Here is a 17,930-nt window from a genome sequence, read left to right on the forward strand (position 1 = left end):
TCTCAAGGAGAACTCACAATCCATAAGCAAGTATTTCAAGAAGAAAAATAAAAAGTTTTGATATCAATTTCGTATGCCCTGGATAGTGGTCTACCATTTCAAAAAGGATGAAAGTGATGTTGGTTTCATGGCATTTGAAGATGATGATGACTCCACATCAAAAGAGGTAAGTGATTCTGATTAAGAACATGAATTGAAAAAATTGCTTGAAAAATACATAAACTGTATGAACAAGTAGAAAAATAGATGTAATGTCCAAAAGCAAGAAATTCGAAAGTTTAAGAGTGAAATTGTTTCAGTTAAGGAAGCAATTGATGGCCATGTAGCCAATGCTTTAAGGCAACAAGAGTTAGTAGAAAACTTGTCTTGTGATAGGCATTTGAAAAAAATTACATTGATCTATAACAAAAGCTCAAAATGCTATTTCTCACAAGAAACTACCAAGGAGGTACAATAGGAAGAACAAAATAACTCAAATTTATAATCACATATACATGTCTCACGTAGATGCTACTATTGCAGTAAATTATGACATTATGGAAATATATGTAAACTTAGAAATGGGTATGGTGTAAAATAAATGTGGGTATCGAAATTTATAGAACATTGAGCTACCTGAAAATCCATGTGTAAGCAAATTTTAATACCCAAGGAGAATGCATTGGCTAATGGTTTCCCTAAGGCACCCAATTTGGTTAGGGCCTTGAAGGGGATGATTTATTTTCTCTTTTAGGTATATTTTTGAGACAAAGAGCCAAAAAAAGGTATGGATTTTAAACGGTTGGATCTAAAGACACATGACCAATGATAATGTTTTTGTCTAACTCACCCCAAAGGATGGAGGTCATGTAACATTTGGAGACAATGGAAAATGTACTATTAGAGGATTTGGATAAATAAGTATACCTAACTCTTATATTTTGGAGGTTAATTATGTTGAAGGTTTAGTGAGTTGGCTTCTCAAGAGGGGGGTAAATTGAGAATTACAAGTTAAAAACTTAAGTAAGGCGTGTAATGTAAAACATGAAATATAACAATTTCAATGTAAATAATCAATCACACACCATAACGAATTTGTGTTATCAATGCTCCCTTATTGGTATTTATCGCCCAAGAACCCTTGCTTGAAAATTTTCACTATGTAAGTTTTAATAGCTAGAATTTACACAAAGAGATTCTGGCTCTTTTTCAGCTATATGTAGCTTAAGTACACGCTTTTTACAATTACAATATCCCCAAGAGATTGGCAAAATTCTAGCTCTAGTTGGCCTTTTTATCTAGATTAAACAAGTTCTAGATGAACCTTTCACAAAATAAAATCAAAAGAAAGGAAACATCACTTTCACCCTTTCATTGGGTGAGTACCTTCTCCTTGAAAGATCCAAGCATCCACTTCTTTGCAACACAATGGGTATATAGGGGCTTGTCTACATGACATGCAAGGAAAGGTAGATGAAAGAGTAGAAGATTTGCAAGTTGGTGACTCTCTTTCACTCAAAAGTACTTTAGAGAAGATTGCAAGACTATGAGAATAAAGGCTTATAGATTTGCCAATAAATACTCATTAACTTCTCTATGTGATGTTTCGTAGAAGTATTTATGACTTCCCCAAGCCAAACTAGCAATTTTTTCCCATTTGTAAAAGTTAGTGTTTGGATTGATTGATCAATCATGTATAACAACTATTTTTCTATCCGGATGTGAATTATTGATTGATGGAATGATCGATCAAAATGTTTATATAGGACTTGACTTGTTAAGTTGATCGATTAATCAGAATTCCCTCTGACAATGCATTACCAGTATGATCAATCAATGAACTTCTTATGATCGATTATGCTTTATGTCCCTGACTGGCAAGATTTTGTCTGTATGATCATTAATATGGGATGATCGATCATTCAATGTAACATTTGCTTGTCTGGACAATGCTGATCGATCAGTCCAAGTGGGATGACCGATCATGCTTCATAGCATGAAATGGCCATGTTCTGGATGATCGATCATGTTTTATAAACTTGGCATGTGCACTTTTGGATGATCGATCATTGGCAGAGGTTGATAAATCATTCCAATGCCAATTCATTTAATTCAACTTTATAAACATGTGAATGATTGAATTTAAGTGGTCTAACATGTTTTAGAATAAGTACATGAAGTTTTGAAACATGTATGTATGCAATGTATGTCGTAAAGCTCTATGTTTAACATTGTACCTTAAAATAAAGAGTTTAGTCGACTCTCTCTTACATAGACTAAATTTTGATATACATCAATGACTCCTAAACTCTAGTCTTCCCATTGTCTTTTTCTTCAAGGGTGCTTCTTTAAAAGTTGACATATATGATGCTTGAAGTCTTGAGTAGGCTCGATTCGTTTTTAAGTTTTATACCTTGAGATGCATATCTGTTGAAGGTAAAGTATTTGAAATGCTTAGTATTGCTAACTGTCAGCTCTATTAAGTTTTGTTATCATAAAAAACAAGAAAGGAGTCAAATCTATTGTCAACAATCTCCTCCTTTTTTACGATGACAAAACCTAACTTTGAAAAATTAAAAAACACACAGGTTCATTCATAGGTTCATCAATCCGAATTCTCCAAGTAATATTGAGTAGAAAAATTAAGAAAGAGTTCCTTCAGCAAAAAATAATCTCTTATCAGAAGAAATAATATGCGCATGTATATATTTTATTTCTCCTTTTATGTTGTCTGCATCACTGCTGATTAAGATGGTTTCATCCACATAAATTGGTAGTATTACTTTCCCTTTTAAGTTATTATTGATGAAGAGAGAATGATCTACTGAGCACCAGATGAATCCAAACAGTACCAATGCTTGGTTAAATTTGTCAAACCAAGCCTAAAGATACTATTTAAGTTCATATAGAGACTTTCCCAATTTGCATATAGACTCCCCCTCAACTGCAAAACTAGGTGGTTGATGCATATATATATATCTCCTCTTTGATGTCCCCATTCAAAAATACATTTTTGACTTCCAATTGAAACACCAACAAAGAAGAATTAACAACTAGAGATAATAAGACGAGTATCAAGTTTAATTTAGCCACTAGGAAAAAAGTCCCTCTTAGTCCACTCCATAACACTAAGTGTATCCCTTGGCAACGAGTTAGGCTTTGAGGTGAGCAACAGAACCATTGGGATTATGTTTGATAGTAAAAACCCATTTAGAGCCCACGATTTTTTCGGGTCTAGTTGTCATATAAGGCATGTTAAGTTGTGGAGCCTAATCAATGCCCTACGTTGAGTCGGTACGTAGATTGACCTTCGCAGCAAGGTCAGCATAGGGGTTGCCGCCCCCATCCCAGGGGAGTGGGGACGAAACCCCCGCTAGGTCCACGATATATTAACTACTATTTCATTAAGGACAATTTGGGAATTTTACTCTTGTATTGCTGTTGCCTTAATTTCATCTTTATATTTGGGGTGTTGCTTTTAGGGTTTGATTACCTAGAGTATGATCATCAATTGGCGACCGAGAAGAGGTTAGATAAAAACACTTGTAAGAGTGTGATTTCTCTTGCAAACTATTTCATCGTTATAGTGGATTACTACAATAGCGGATGACAAGACGTAGTCTCACCGTGAGGCAAACATGTATAAATCTTGTTTTGTTCTCATGCTTATTTTTTTCCTTCTTTCACGATTATTATTATTGTTCACATTAGTTTGGAATTAGGACGTCTATTTCCTAACATGGCATACATTTCTTCTTCCATGGCAATATTCCACCTTGGATGTCTCAAAGCCTCTTGATAGGATTGTGGAAGAGAGATGGAATAAATAGATGCAAGAAATTGACAGCATGAAGAAGACAATCGATGGTGAGAAACAAAATGTGAAATGGGATGAGAAGTAGAGAACATAGTGCAAATTTTACGCTCCTTTCTTAGAGCTATGGGCTGTGTGTCAAATTTTGGGCCAAATATAACGAGGGAAGATGGACTTACCTCAAATAGATCCGTAAATGTCCATAGGTGTGGTGTTGGCCGAGTCTTGAGGGGGTTGAAGTAGATCTACATCAAAGGGCACAATTGGCTTCGGAGATGGTAGCACAGATGAAAACCTAGGGGTGCATCTTTTGAGGAATAAAAGGGTGTATCCTAAGCCAATTATCCTCCGAAGAGAGGGACATCCCTCAAGACAATTATCTTCCGAAGAGAGGGATTATAACAAACATAGCCTTTTTGGTACGTGAGTAACCCAAAAAAATGCATTTAAGTGATTTTGGCCGAAGTTTACTCTTTTGAGGAGATGTGGTGAGAACAAATGATATGCAACGGAAAATTTTCAAAGGAGGGAGAAGGAGTCTTCCTTTGGAAATAATAATGAGTGTGAGGATTTATAGCTAAGGACTGATGAAGGTAGTCTATTAATAAGGTAGCAAGTTGTAAGAATGACATGGAGTTAGTAACGGAATGGTACCTTCATAGAGTAGAGTAGACCACGGGCTACTTCAAGGAGATGTCAGTTTTTTCTTTCAGCTACACCATTTTTAGGGGTTTACGCACAAGATGTTTGATGAATATGCCATCATCACGACAAAAGGATGGAAAATCACTAGAAAGGTATTCTTTGAAATTATCTGATCAATATACTTGTATTTCTTTTCCAAACTAAGTAGACACCATAGCATGAAAAGATTTAAAGATGGAGAAAATTTCATATCGATCTTTAAAAAGAAAAAGCTATGTGACATGAGTAAAGTCATAAAACAATGTGACAAAATATTTAACTCGAGATATGTTTGATACGCTTAAGGGTCTCCATACATCTGAATGTATTAATGAAAAGGGAAGAATACCTTTAATTTCAGTTTGAGGAGCATATGACGTCCTCTGGTGTTTGCTCAATTGACAGACTTCACAGTTGAAAGTTGGTAAAGTTTTCAAGGATGGAAGACACAAGAAGAAGATGATGGAGCAATAAAACGTTTGGTTAATTGGCTAACATATAACAAGTTTAAAAGAAATTGAGAGACAAATAAGACATCGGTAAGCGAAAGAGATGGTGTAACAAGGGAGGATCCCTTCCCAAGAGCCTTGGTTTGGGATCCATCAACAATGGTAACAAACTTACTTGGTAGAGATTGAGATATAGAATGTAACAAATTCTTACTACCTGTAAGATGCTCGGAGACCCTTGAGTCGATAATCCAAAATGAAGAGGAGGAAGTGGCAGAAAGCATACCTGAAGCGATAGTGGAAGGTGCTAGAGAAGATGGAGGCGATACCATCAAAGTTTCCATCCTTTGGAAGAGGTCATAATTATCATCAATTAGAGTCTACTTTCCTCGTTGTGACTTAGGTTGGGCAGTATGCTTCTCATTCTGAATCAAGGCTTGGTTGGCAGTGACCAGTTTGGTTTGCCATGAAGCTTCCAGCAGGTCTCCACTAGATGGTTAAGTCCACCACAGTGAGTGCATAACCAGTTATCTGGTCTTGAAGGACCAGAAGCATTCCTACCTCCTCTTTCTCGGCCTTTATAATTTCTACTATGTCCTCAAGTGGTAGAAGATGTACCCCTATTTCCTGAGTACATAGTGGATGATACCTCAATATAAGAGGTGGAGGAAGAATTTGGTATTCGAAGTAGATTTACATTGATGTCAATGAATGATGGAAGTGCAAATGAGCTAAGTAGCTGGATTTTGGCTACGTCAAGACATGGCTTAATATTGGACAATAAGATAGCAACTGCCAAGGCCTCCCTTTCTTGAACAGAGATATCGGTTGATAGAAGCTGAGCAAGTTTTCATTCCTGAATCAACCCTCTAAATCTGGCCAAGAACTCATGCAGGTTCTCTCCTTGTTTGGTAGTAAACATATTTTAAAATACATCATACAATTTTTTAAACTTTTGGTGCTTGAATACAACTTGAAGCAAATGTCTCATATCTGCTTTGCAGTCTCAAGGTGGACAACATTGTTAGCCACATCTTCCTCCATGCTGTTAATGTGCTAACTAATGACAAGTGTGTCATTCTTAAGCCACTTGAGATAAGAATTATCATCTTCATTTGTGGGAGGAGATGGTTTGCACAAGAGATCTCTAGTGATAAGGGATCTCTTAATCGACAGAGCCCAACTCAAGTGATTTGATAACTCTCTCAAGGGTATTGAGGTAATCTTTAGCAAATCACTTTTACCACTCATATTCATATAATCTTCACCCATCACTAGAAAATATTTACAACATTTGGTTTATCAATTTGAACCAAACAAATTGACCCAATAGAGAAGAGAAGAAGAACCAAGCAAATAAAATTGAGCTAAGCATGGATTTCAACCCAAACCAAGCACGTAATATCTGATTTTTTTAAGTCCTCATGCTCATCCAAATCTTGTAAAATTGATTCACAATCTTTCTTAATTAAGAAGGAACTATACCAGCAAGAGAAATCTCAAGAGATGCTTGACAACTTAGAAGATCTTCTTAAAGAAGGAACCATGCCTTCTATGGCACTTGTGCCAACTAGCAAGATAATATCACAATATTTGACTTGCCTTTTATTTTTCTAACTGATTTAGGATGAAATTCCAGAGAATGAATCAATAGAGGAAGCCTTAAAATAGATCAATCATAGCAAGATGTGATTACAATCCTCAAAGGTGCCAACTTTATGGAGGAAGGAAAATTTTCTTCTATGCAAGTGTGCCAGATTTGTGATTGAAATTACAACCAAATCATACCTTTTCTCCTTGATATTTTTAAGTAAGATACTCCTAAGGGTAACAACACCAATTTTTTTAAGTAAGATACTCCTAAGGTTAACACCACCAATGGAAGATATCAAAGATCAAAAGAATCATGCAAGAAGATGCCAAAACCTTTGTCAAAAACAACTTCTCTCGGTAACCAGAAAAGCAACCTCTAACGCACTTTTTAGAGAGTAAAACATGCAAACAACAATATAAACTAGCCTTGAACAAATTTAATCATGCTTTGATCATGGTAATCCTCATATACATCAAGAGGACAAGAAAAAATTCATCCAACATATGTTTCTCCAAGAGAGAAAATCAAACTTACGATAATCCAACATACGCTCAAACTGAACATTCTTTTGCATAAAAAATAAACCAAGCACAAGACATTTCCATGCTTGAGATGAACCACCAATTTTTTTATCCAAAGGAGTAACATTCAGTAAACCTCTTATTAAGAACAAGACATTATCAAACACATCTCATGAAGGACAAAAAAATCTTTTATCTTCTTGTCGAGCCTTTGCTGCACCAACACAAATACATAAAGCTTGATAAAAACCTTTTAATCACCACCTTAATGTCGAGATCCTAAACTCAATGCTCTGATACCTTGTTTGATTTAGGATCCCATGATAAGGTCCTTGAGAAGATGGTGAGAGAGAGAGGAGAGGAAGAAGAAGAGAAGAAAAGGGAGGAAGAAGGAAGAGTAGAGGGAAGAAGAGAGAAGGCTAAAGAGAGATGAAGCTCAAGAGAGCAAGGGAGAAGAGAAAAAGGGTAGGGACGAATTTGAGAGAAGAGGGGAAGGTTTGATGATCTACCCTTTACCTTGAGCCTTTATTTATAGTTTATGAGAGGGTGCTATAATGTCTATAATGCCCTTAGGGCTACAAGCTTTCAAAAGGAAAAAAACATAAATAGACATACAACATCTTACATAATTATACTTTTGTGTCATCCTTATGAAAATAACACTTATTTACCCTTTTATGCCACCTCCTTGACGTGGGAAGGCATATTACCACGATGTCATTTGAGGTGTCTTCCAACACTAAGCCTTTTGACTGAAGCCTCAATCACCAACCTTTGTTGAACATTTGGTGAAGCAACATTAGTTTATTGATGAATCAGGAGCGTGATTGACAGCCAAGGTGAGAGCAAATTGATGGTTACTCTGGAGGATAATACAATTCACGTCCAAGATGACAGCTACCTTCCAGTAGATAAGGATCCAATAGTAATACTAGGACGTAATGGACGTAATGCCATCAATCACTCGAACAACGATAAGGACCCGGATGTAATCGGCAACTTTCAAATATTAACATAATGCCAGTGTAGATTGTTCCAAGATAAGAAACCATGTTGTTGGATCCTTGATTCAGATAAATCAGAAGCCTTCCAATAATAACAATGCTAGCAGAATCACCGGGTTGGATCAGCAATATGGAAGACTTCCAATAGAATGTGATCAGCCAAATCTTATTGCCAAGTCCAACAACTTCCAGATGCTCTGGTGCTAGGAAAAAAATTCACAATCGTAGTATTGAATGCCCAATTTTCACACTAAAATGAATGGGTAATACAGCCTCCAACAAGCAGTACTATCTTGTTCTTTCATCTCTCATATCTAAGGAGTTCAAACGACGAACCTGTAAGCAATGAGCAGTAAATAGTAAGCAGAAGAGCAATGAACTCGGGAGAAAAAAAACTATCAGCCGAAGAGAGATTATCAATGAAAGCATAATCAATTTGTTGACAAGTTTTGGGTCTGCTAGTTCAACCAACTTCTTTACATGGGTTGGAGAAGACACGTAGTTGAGATGGAGAAGGCAGGAAGGTGCACAAAAAAAAAAAAAAAAAACTTCTGCTCGGGATGGAAATCGGACAACAACAATTGTAATCCCAGGCATAACAAAAGAAGAATTCGAGTTGAACTTTTCTGGCCATAAGTAGCGATTCAAACATAAGTGAGTTCTTAGTTTCAATAGTTTCGAGTTGATAGCAATAAACTCGAAATGGAAAGATATACAACTGTCTCAACTCAGCAGCAAGAACAACAAAGAACAATCAAAGACAAGATACCATCAACAGCAAGGTAGCAACCATCAAAGACAACAAATAAACCAAGGTTGTAAACCAACGAGATACCATCAACAAGTTGATTATCCACCAAGCAATAGTAAGTTTGGAATTTGAAAAAACCATAACTGTGAATCCTAAAAACCAATGCTTTAAAACCATGTTGATTTTTAGGACTCCATGGATTACATCTCGGGTAAAAGAGAGAACACAAGGTGGGAAAAAAATAGGAGGAAGAATGAGGTTATGAACTTACTCCAAAAACTTAGTCCAAACCCTCCCCCTTAAGCTCTATTTATAAATAATAAAATATAATATTACAATTATACCATTTATTTTAATAAGAGTGAAGAATAGACAAAAAATAAAAATTAATTATATTAATGACACTTTAATTATATTATATCTTCTAAAGAAATTTCTCCGCAATAACAAAATATCAACAAAAATTGATTGATTGAAGAGGTTGTTGAAAAAATAGGTGGCTTGCAGACGCAACCCAGAACTTGAATAGCTCCGGATTGATCGAGCCTTTGGAAGAGGCTCGGTGTGACGCCATCGTTCCTAGCCCGCGTGTATGCGTGGGATCCCTTTTGTTTTTTTTCTTTACGCGTTCAAAACACGGGGAATTGACAGATGCAACTTTTGCCTTGTGACTGGACGCGTTCAAAACGCGGACGATACTTGTCACACTTTGCCTTGAATTTGGATCATGTTTCCAAATCCTCCCGACTCGCTATCATCGTATAGAAATTAACTTTACGGGAAAAAGAAGCCACCGATTAGAGGAGTTGACTACGTTAAAACTTTACTCAGATCATATCATCTTAGGGTTGTATACTTAATTAATCATCCAGGACCCAGCAATTGGCCGATTTTTGTTTTGATTACCAGCAAAAGATGGGAGCTGGGAGCTCTCCTTCTCCGAGTCACTGCTCGCGGTTCTGCAATTCTTATGATCAGTCTCTCGCCGCGTGGACTTTAAAGATAACGAGACCTTGACGCGAGTTTGTAGGACAAACGCAACGGGGACCACCGTGTCAGTATTCTTGATTTTCCCACTCGCTTCAGACTCGGAATATACTCGTCTCCGTTACCGACGATCGAACTGTGTCTCTTTGTTTTGTTCTCTTCCATATTTTTGTTATCTAGAGAAAATTCTCTTTAAGGACCTTGAGATAATATAAATGTACAGGCTTCGGTCAACTGATAACTGCGAACTTATGGCCGTGGAAATCGTATCTCCAACGCAAACTGCTGCCTCGTCTCCTGCTCCCCGCAAATAAAAACAAAACTAAATCCAGTACTTGCGGGATTCCACCCACAGCGCTTTGTATTATCAGTCCAGATTTTGGGATGACGCGAGCAGCGAAGCCTTTCTTTCTCCTTTGGGCACTTCTCTTTCTTCTCGCCGGGATAGCTCATAGCCGTCTCGTCGCGGATCCCACGTCGGATCTGTTCTCTTCCGGGCTTCGCGATGTGCAGCAACCCTCTCTTCTCCGTCTCCGGCGGCAGGTCTCTGCTCCTGAGAAGTGCGAGCAGACGTACGGTTTCCTGCCCTGCACAGACACTGTCATGGGCAATCTCTTTCTCGTCCTTGTCTACGGTTACCTCATGTTTCTGGCCGCAACATATCTTTCCACCGGCAGCGAGCTTCTTCTTGATATACTGGGCCCTGGTATTGTCGGTGGTTTGTTTCTTCCTATCCTCGGCGCGCTTCCGGATGCTATTCTCATTCTCGGTGAGTAATCGTTTGCTCTTCAGCTTCCGTCTCTTTCCGTTTCTCTCATTTTTAATGGGTCGACAGTTGTTGGCAAGACGAAGGGGACCCATTTCTTCGTTTGAAACAGTAATTTGTGAGGTGAAGGACTGGCCTTCGCTAGTACATGTACGATAAAATCTGATCTCTGTTTTGTATTGACGCTATCATCTTTCATAGTGATCTCCGTCGATCCTATTTGGCCGCATCTTTAATTGCCTTAATAGTTCATTCCAGGTGGAAAGTGCATCTGTAATCACCTCGTCCTCTGTCGTTTGGATCTTCGAAGTTACCGTTAGGATTTAGGATTGCTCTTTTACGCCATCCATTGTTGTTTGAGCTGTCTGGCTCCAAAGCGTCAGACCCGAAACGACACTCGCCCAACCAGCAAGTAAGACCCGGTTTGGAAAATCTGGGTTTAAGCACGACCCGACCAAAACCTGTGGAGCTTGGACTGAGGCCTTCAGTCAACTCAAGAGAGAACCAATCTGCTTGCGACTTGGCGATGGAAATGATTGCTCAACCCACAATAGTTACATGGTTTTACCGTAGTATCTCTGAGTTCTTTGAAAATACTGAAGCAAAATATTGGCTGCTGCTGCAAGGTTTTTAGTGTGTGCTTATTCGAAATCTTGATGGAGTATTTGTCCTTCACTACTTCATCTCCTTTCTTTCTTTCGAAAGTTGTGTAATCTGCTACATGATCTAATTTTTTATTTATTTATGCAGTTTCTGGACTTTCTGGAAGCAGGGAGACCGCTCAGCATCAGGTTTTGATAGGAATGGGATTGCTTGCTGGGTCTACAGTCATGCTTCTAACTGTACTCTGGGGTTCCTGTGTCGTTCTGGGGAAAGTAGACCTTTCAGAGGATTCAACTTCCACGGGTTTCAGTTTAACTGGTCTGTCATCCTTTCTTCTTGCAGTTTTGCTTCTTTATCTTGTTCGATATTGAAGATACAGTTACAATACTTCGCATTTTTTCAGAGTATGGTGTTACTACCGATGTGCAAACCAGTCATGCTGCAAAAATCATGGTCATATCTATTACTCCATTTATCATTGTGCAAGCGCCAAAAATTTTTCGTCTATCATCTGGAAACCGCGTGGTGATCTTGATCTCTCTCATTGTTTCCTTTGCATTCCTCCTCTCTTACTGCCTCTTTCAGGTACCCAGTTGAGTTTGATAAACAAGAGAATCTTGGAAGCACATTTAGATATACAGATCTTGGTCTTTTCTTTTTGTATCTTATTGATGGTTAATGCCTATACTCTTCATCATACGTGTCAGATCTTCCAACCCTGGGTTCAGAGGAGAAGACTGGAATTTGCACAGCAAAAACATGTCATGGCAGGGTTTTTAAAGCACTTGGAGAGGGGAGCACTGGGACCGCTGCTAACCAGTGACGATGAGCCAAATATACCTCTTATTGAAAAGTTAGTCTTTGGTTATACCCTTCTTCATGTTATGACAATCTACTCTGCAAAACTTGCTTGATTATCTTTAAGCATTCTCTGCTGAAACCATTATCATAGCATAGTAGTCCCCCTGTAACTTGTAAATTACGGTTTCTAGAGGCCCAACATCATATTTGCATTCTTAGAGTCGTCCAGAGAATTGTGCGTTTCAGCCAAATTGAAATCTACTTGCTTATCCAGTCAATTGAGTTCTAGAGAGGTAATGTGACCAGTAAAAGATGGCTCATATCATGCCAATTACTAAGGAATATGCCAAGTAGTACCAACTTCTCCATGCCATACATTTGCCTCTTTATATCTTCACGGACGACTCAGTTCAGATTTGATGTAGGCCCCCTGAAAGGCTTAGATTATAGGCAGTGCCATGATGCTCTCTCTCTCTCTCTCTCTCTCATTTGTGACTTGGACATCTATAGCCCATTGACTGCTCTTTTGCTCTTTACAGATTATTTGATAAAATGGATTCTAATTCAGATAATGTTATATCACAATCTGAGCTAAGAGCAGTGATCATAGGGATGCTTATGGAGCTAGATGTGAATCCTGATGATGTTGTAAACAGGATGATGGTTGAATTCGACAAATCATGTGACGAACTAATTGACAAATCTGAGTTTGTTAGTGGAATTGTAGAATTGATTAATAAAGCAAAGCAAGTTGTTGTTAACAAGGATGAGTTGACATCAGGATACCATGAGGTAAGCTTATTTTCCTGAAGTTTACAAAGTACATAGTGGCTGTGGAATCTTTGAAAATTTTCACATTTTATTGTTCAGATCACGAAAGCTGAGCATGATATGCTCCTTGATAAGGATGATGGAACTGCAGAGAATGTTGGAAATCCTACTTGGGTTACCATTAAGGCAGTACTTATGTTGCTGCTGGGCACTGCTATAGCTGCAGCATTTGCTGATCCACTTGTCAATGCTGTGGATAATTTCTCGGATGCTACAAGCATACCTTCCTTCTTCATCTCATTTATAGCAATGCCTTTAGCTACTAACTCCAGTGAGGCTGTCTCAGCTCTGATATTTGCAAGCCGCAAGACGAAAAAAAGCGCATCTCTAACATTCTCTGAGGTTTGTTTCTCACTTTTTCTCATCTTTGAGAGAAAAATCTTAAATGTGGATTTGATCGCTAATGATACATCTCTTGGTATTGTACAGATATATGGTGCAGTGACCATGAACAACACGCTCTGCTTGGGAGTCTTTTTAGCACTTGTTTCCGTCCGAAACTTGTCATGGGACTTCTCGGCAGAAGTTTTAGTCATATTTGTAGTTTCTATTGTAATGGGTTTGTTTGCCAGTTTCCGTACCAAGTTCCCACTTTGGACATGTTCAGTGGCGTATGTCCTGTATCCTTTCTCACTGTTGCTTGTTTACGTTCTTGACTTTGTTTATGGCTGGTCGTAAAGCCAGCTTGAAACATTAACTTATTTTAGGTGCTCTGCTTTGAGTCTGGTCCTATCAGCAGCTATCTTTCTCTCATTTTCTTTCTTTTGTTTTGAATGGAAGGGAATTACAATCTCAAGAGAAGTTGACATTGTGCAGATACTGCTCCATTTTCCCAAGATCATTACCTTGCCTTTGTTCACTAAGAATCAGTCATTTTCCTCAACTTTACAATAAACACCTGTAGTAAGTTCACCAGTAGCAAACGGCACACTTTCTCTGCCACCTTATGAGTTAACAGCAGATCTTGGACACAACACTGCAAAGAGTCCTTAAGCCTTAGTTGAGATGGGCTACACTGTTCTCCTCTAATAGGCTTGGTAGAATGACTATTTATGTACAATTTACTTACTTGAAACCATCACTTTTCTCGTTAAGGTGTGCTAATTTTGATATGTTTTGCATTGTCATGTTAAGTAGGGGTGGCAGCAAGTCAAACCAACTCGCAAACCATTCGAGTTCAACTCAGTTCAGTTTTTACTTGTGGTTGGTTCAAGCTCAAACTTGAAATAAGGCTTATTAAGTATAAAAAATCAAACTCGAGATTTTCCAAGTTTGACTTGTTAGCTCGTGAACCCACTTGTTAGCATAGGTATTTTATGAAAAACTCTTTACTCTAATTGTTCTAGTCAATTCCCTCTTTAGTTAGTTGATTGTTGTTCTTATTTACCTCAAACCTCAAAGACGATCGATTGTTCAACCTTTTTGGGTCTCACAACATCTAATGTTGTTGTTTGCCAATAGAATGCACACTATTAATGGAGGTGTTTGCCTTTTCTTTTAGGTCTATTAAACTGGTTATTATACATTAGTATGCTCCATTGCAACGTTTTGGACTCTTCTGTTATAGCTTCCAGTTCAATGGTACCAAGTTTATTATAATATTCTATTTATTTATTTTTATCTTTTTTTTATTTTTGTAATTTTAATGAATGTTGAGCTTGAACCCAACTTGAGTTCGAGCTCAAACTTGAAGTTTTAAGGTCAAGCCAAACTCAAACCTACACAGGTTCAAGCTTGGCTCAACTCGATGCCACCCCTAATGTTGAGCACAGTTTTCATCAACACTAGCAACAGCCATTAGGTCATCACCAATATAGCTTCCTATGATCGCAAAGAGTGTGCGAACACAACTTCACTAAGTTCTTGAATCAATGCATAAAACTTCACTACTCCAATCCTATACAAACTCATTAGTTCTTATCCATTTCTCCTTTATAAAAGTATAGTTGCTACCCAACAATCTATGATATCAACACAACCTACTTAGTCAGCCTATGTGTCAATCTCCTCAAAGTCCAATCTTTGTTGAAAATGTAGATACCCTTCTTTGACTATTGACCTATGTGTTTGTTAGTCGAAGTAGTCTCATATAGATGATAGCTTAAAGAAAATTTTCACGGTTATTAGTTAGGAAATAACCTCTTAACTTTATCTAGTCATTCTTTTATGGACTAAGACAACTTTAACCGGCTATAAAAGAAAGACACTTGTCTTATTGGATCCCCTTTGTGCTCATCTAGTTTAGATCTCATTTATATTCTCTATATCTCATGCTCCTTGTGTAAGACTGGATCTTAAAGTGACTATTATTGGAAAATCATATTCGTATTTGTTGGGAAGTGATATGTAATTTTTGTTAGTCATTTTGGAATGGACCAAAACCTAACTTCGCAGGCCTCGGTGAAGATGTTGATGTAAGAAAATATCAGGGATTGGTGGAAAAACGTATTTATCTCACTGTTACCAAGCTAGACATTTCATATACAATAAGTGTGATTAGTCAGTATATGCATAAATTGCAGCTTACTCACTGTCAAGCTTTGGAGAGGATTCTCAAATACTTAAAAAGAACTCCAAGCAAGGGACTTTTATATAAAAGTCATGGTCATTTTAACTTTAAAGGTTTTGCAAATACAAATTGGGCTGGATCACCTAATGACAAGAAACTCACTTCAATTTATTGCACTTTAGTTGAAGGGAAATTGGTCACATGGAAGAGTAAAAACCGAATGTTGTTGTAAGGGTCAGTACTGAGGCAGAATATTGAGCTATGGCCCATGCGGTAAGTGAACTTCTATGGATCAAATCTCTCCTGAAATAATTGGGTTCCACAAAGAGGCATCTATGGAACTTTATTGTGACAACCAAGTAGTCATCCACTTTCCAATCCGGCCTTCCATGAGAGAATAAAGCATATTGAGCTAGATTGCCATTTCTTACGAGAAAAATTACAAACATGCATTATATCTCTTAGACATGTTTTATCTTAGGGGCAGGTTATAGATATCCTTGCAAAGTCGATCACATCCAAGATTCAGACCACTATATACTCCAAGCTAGGTAAGTATGACATTTTCTCTCCCCAAGATTGAGGGGGAGTGTTAGAAGATGTGATTTGTATATAGTGGCATTGATGTAAAAACTCTTTCTTTCATGTCCTTTTTTCCAACCTTCTTAGGGTAAAGGGCCTTGATTTAATTGTTGTACTTTTGTTCTTATAAACAGATGTTAAGGGGGAGGATTAGGGCTTGCTTTCACAATCCTAATCCTCTTTCACACATTCTCACACTCGCCTCTCAATAGTCGTCCCTCTCTCTTTCTCTTTCACTCTTTCTTCTCTTCTCTCTTCTCTCGTCTCTCTTCTCACTTCTTCTTCTTCACTTTCTTTTTCTCCGGGTGTTTTGTTCTTCATTAATCATCATAGGATCCTAAAATCAACACCAGCATTTGTAGCACAATGTAGAATATTGGAGCTTCACTATGATGTATGTTAGGAGATGGTATGAGAAAGAAGAATAGAATTTTCCAAAGTTTTCACACACGCATTCTAAAAAATGCACTTTAGGAAAAATTTCAAAAGATTGAGAATAAATAATGGTGGATATGCTAATAAAAGCTCGTTAAATTCTCAATGGGAGGTTTGATAGGGTATTTATAAGTTTCCAAGCCAAAACTAACCATTTTTGCTCATTTGCAAAAAGTTGAATTTACATTGATCGATCAATGTAAAGTGGATGATCGATTAATCATGTGTAACGACTATTTTTCTATCAAAATTTGACTTATTGATCGATGGTATGATCAATCAATATTTTCTTGTTAGGTCTGACATTTTAAGTTGATCAATCAATCAAAATTTTTACTAACGGTGCATTACAAGTATGATCGATCAATGTACATGGTATAATCGATCAATCAAAATTCTCACTAGCAGTGTATTACAAGTATGATCGATCAATATACATGGTATGATCGATTAATCAGAATTCGCACTAGTAATGTATTACAAGTATGATTGATCAATGACTTTGCTTTGTTCAATCATGCTTTATGACCTTGACTAGCAAAGTTTTGTATGATCGATCAGTCTCTAACGTTGATTAATCAATCAACATGAATTTGCTTTACCTAGCCAGTATTGATCGTGCTTTAGAGCACAGATTAGCCATGTTCTAGATGATCGATCAATCAACCTTGGTGGATCAATAATGCTTTATATTTTTGGCTCATGCGCTTCTAGTCAATCGATCATTGGCAGATGTTGATAGATCATACCAGTGTTAGTTCATCATGTCGACTTAGCGTGGCAATTAATGATCTTAAGTGATTCTAACATGTGTAATGTGTGTGTACATTTGTAAAACTATGTTTGAATGTAAAATATGTCTTAAGGCTCTAAATTTACATTGTACCTCAAGTTTTGGAAGAAGTAGATTATTCTCTTTCATACACTAAGTTTTTACTTTTCTTACTGATTCCTAAAACTCTAGTCTTCAGTTTTTCTTCATCTTTTGAAGAGGCTTCTTCAAGAGTTCTCTGACACTCCATGGAGCTTGAGGTCTTTGTGAAGCTTGTATTGATTCAATACTTTAGACCTTGAATGACCTAAAACTCCCAAGCCTGGAAATAATTTTACAAGGTAAACTCACTAAGATAGAACTTAGGAAATTTTGCACATTCTTCTCTATACTAATCTTAGTATTTTGTGTTCTAGAATTATCCTTAGAATTAGATGAATTGACTTGGTAATTTGTTATATGATATAAGTATTTTATTTTCAAAAAGAGTTAATATTTGTATGATGGCATAATTGTAATTAATTTTTTTTTTGAATGGTTAAAATATCTCTTGTTTTATCTATAACAAGTTATTAATGCTTTAATTAAAAACCCTTTTTTTTTACATCACTAAAATCCCACCACTCATAAGCTAAGTTGAATTAATCAAATAGGTTTGTTGAAAAGAAACAAAGGATAATAGACTCAAACTAAGATTCTACCCAAAATTTTCTTACTTGGTAAATTACAAGAATGCCATTATTTTTAGTTTTACCATAAAATTTTGACAACAACAAGAAAAGCCTAAAATCAACATCAATCATGAATATATGGGATAAAAATGAATATTAAATAAAATGAAACAAAGC

At 37.1% G+C, this 17,930-nt stretch overlaps 1 protein-coding gene across 1 annotated transcript; it reads left to right on the top strand.

The window, feature by feature from the left end:
- The first annotated feature begins 10,059 nt into the window (after positions 1-10,059).
- On the top strand, positions 10,060-13,683 carry LOC137960796 (sodium/calcium exchanger NCL1-like). The gene is made up of 7 exons (XM_068808312.1): positions 10,060-10,552; positions 11,300-11,470; positions 11,556-11,737; positions 11,860-12,005; positions 12,493-12,745; positions 12,824-13,126; positions 13,214-13,683. The coding sequence occupies exons 1-7, from the start codon at positions 10,168-10,170 to the stop codon at positions 13,460-13,462; spliced, it is 1,689 nt and encodes a 562-aa protein (XP_068664413.1). The 5' UTR covers positions 10,060-10,167; the 3' UTR covers positions 13,463-13,683.
- The last annotated feature ends 4,247 nt before the right edge of the window (positions 13,684-17,930 follow it).

Source organism: Aristolochia californica, unplaced genomic scaffold (genome assembly GCF_029961685.1).
Source record: "Aristolochia californica isolate CCGP_79_NKW_82.1479 unplaced genomic scaffold, dmAriCali1.0.hap1 SCAF_1, whole genome shotgun sequence".
Classification (NCBI taxonomy): Eukaryota; Viridiplantae; Streptophyta; class Magnoliopsida; order Piperales; family Aristolochiaceae; genus Aristolochia; species Aristolochia californica.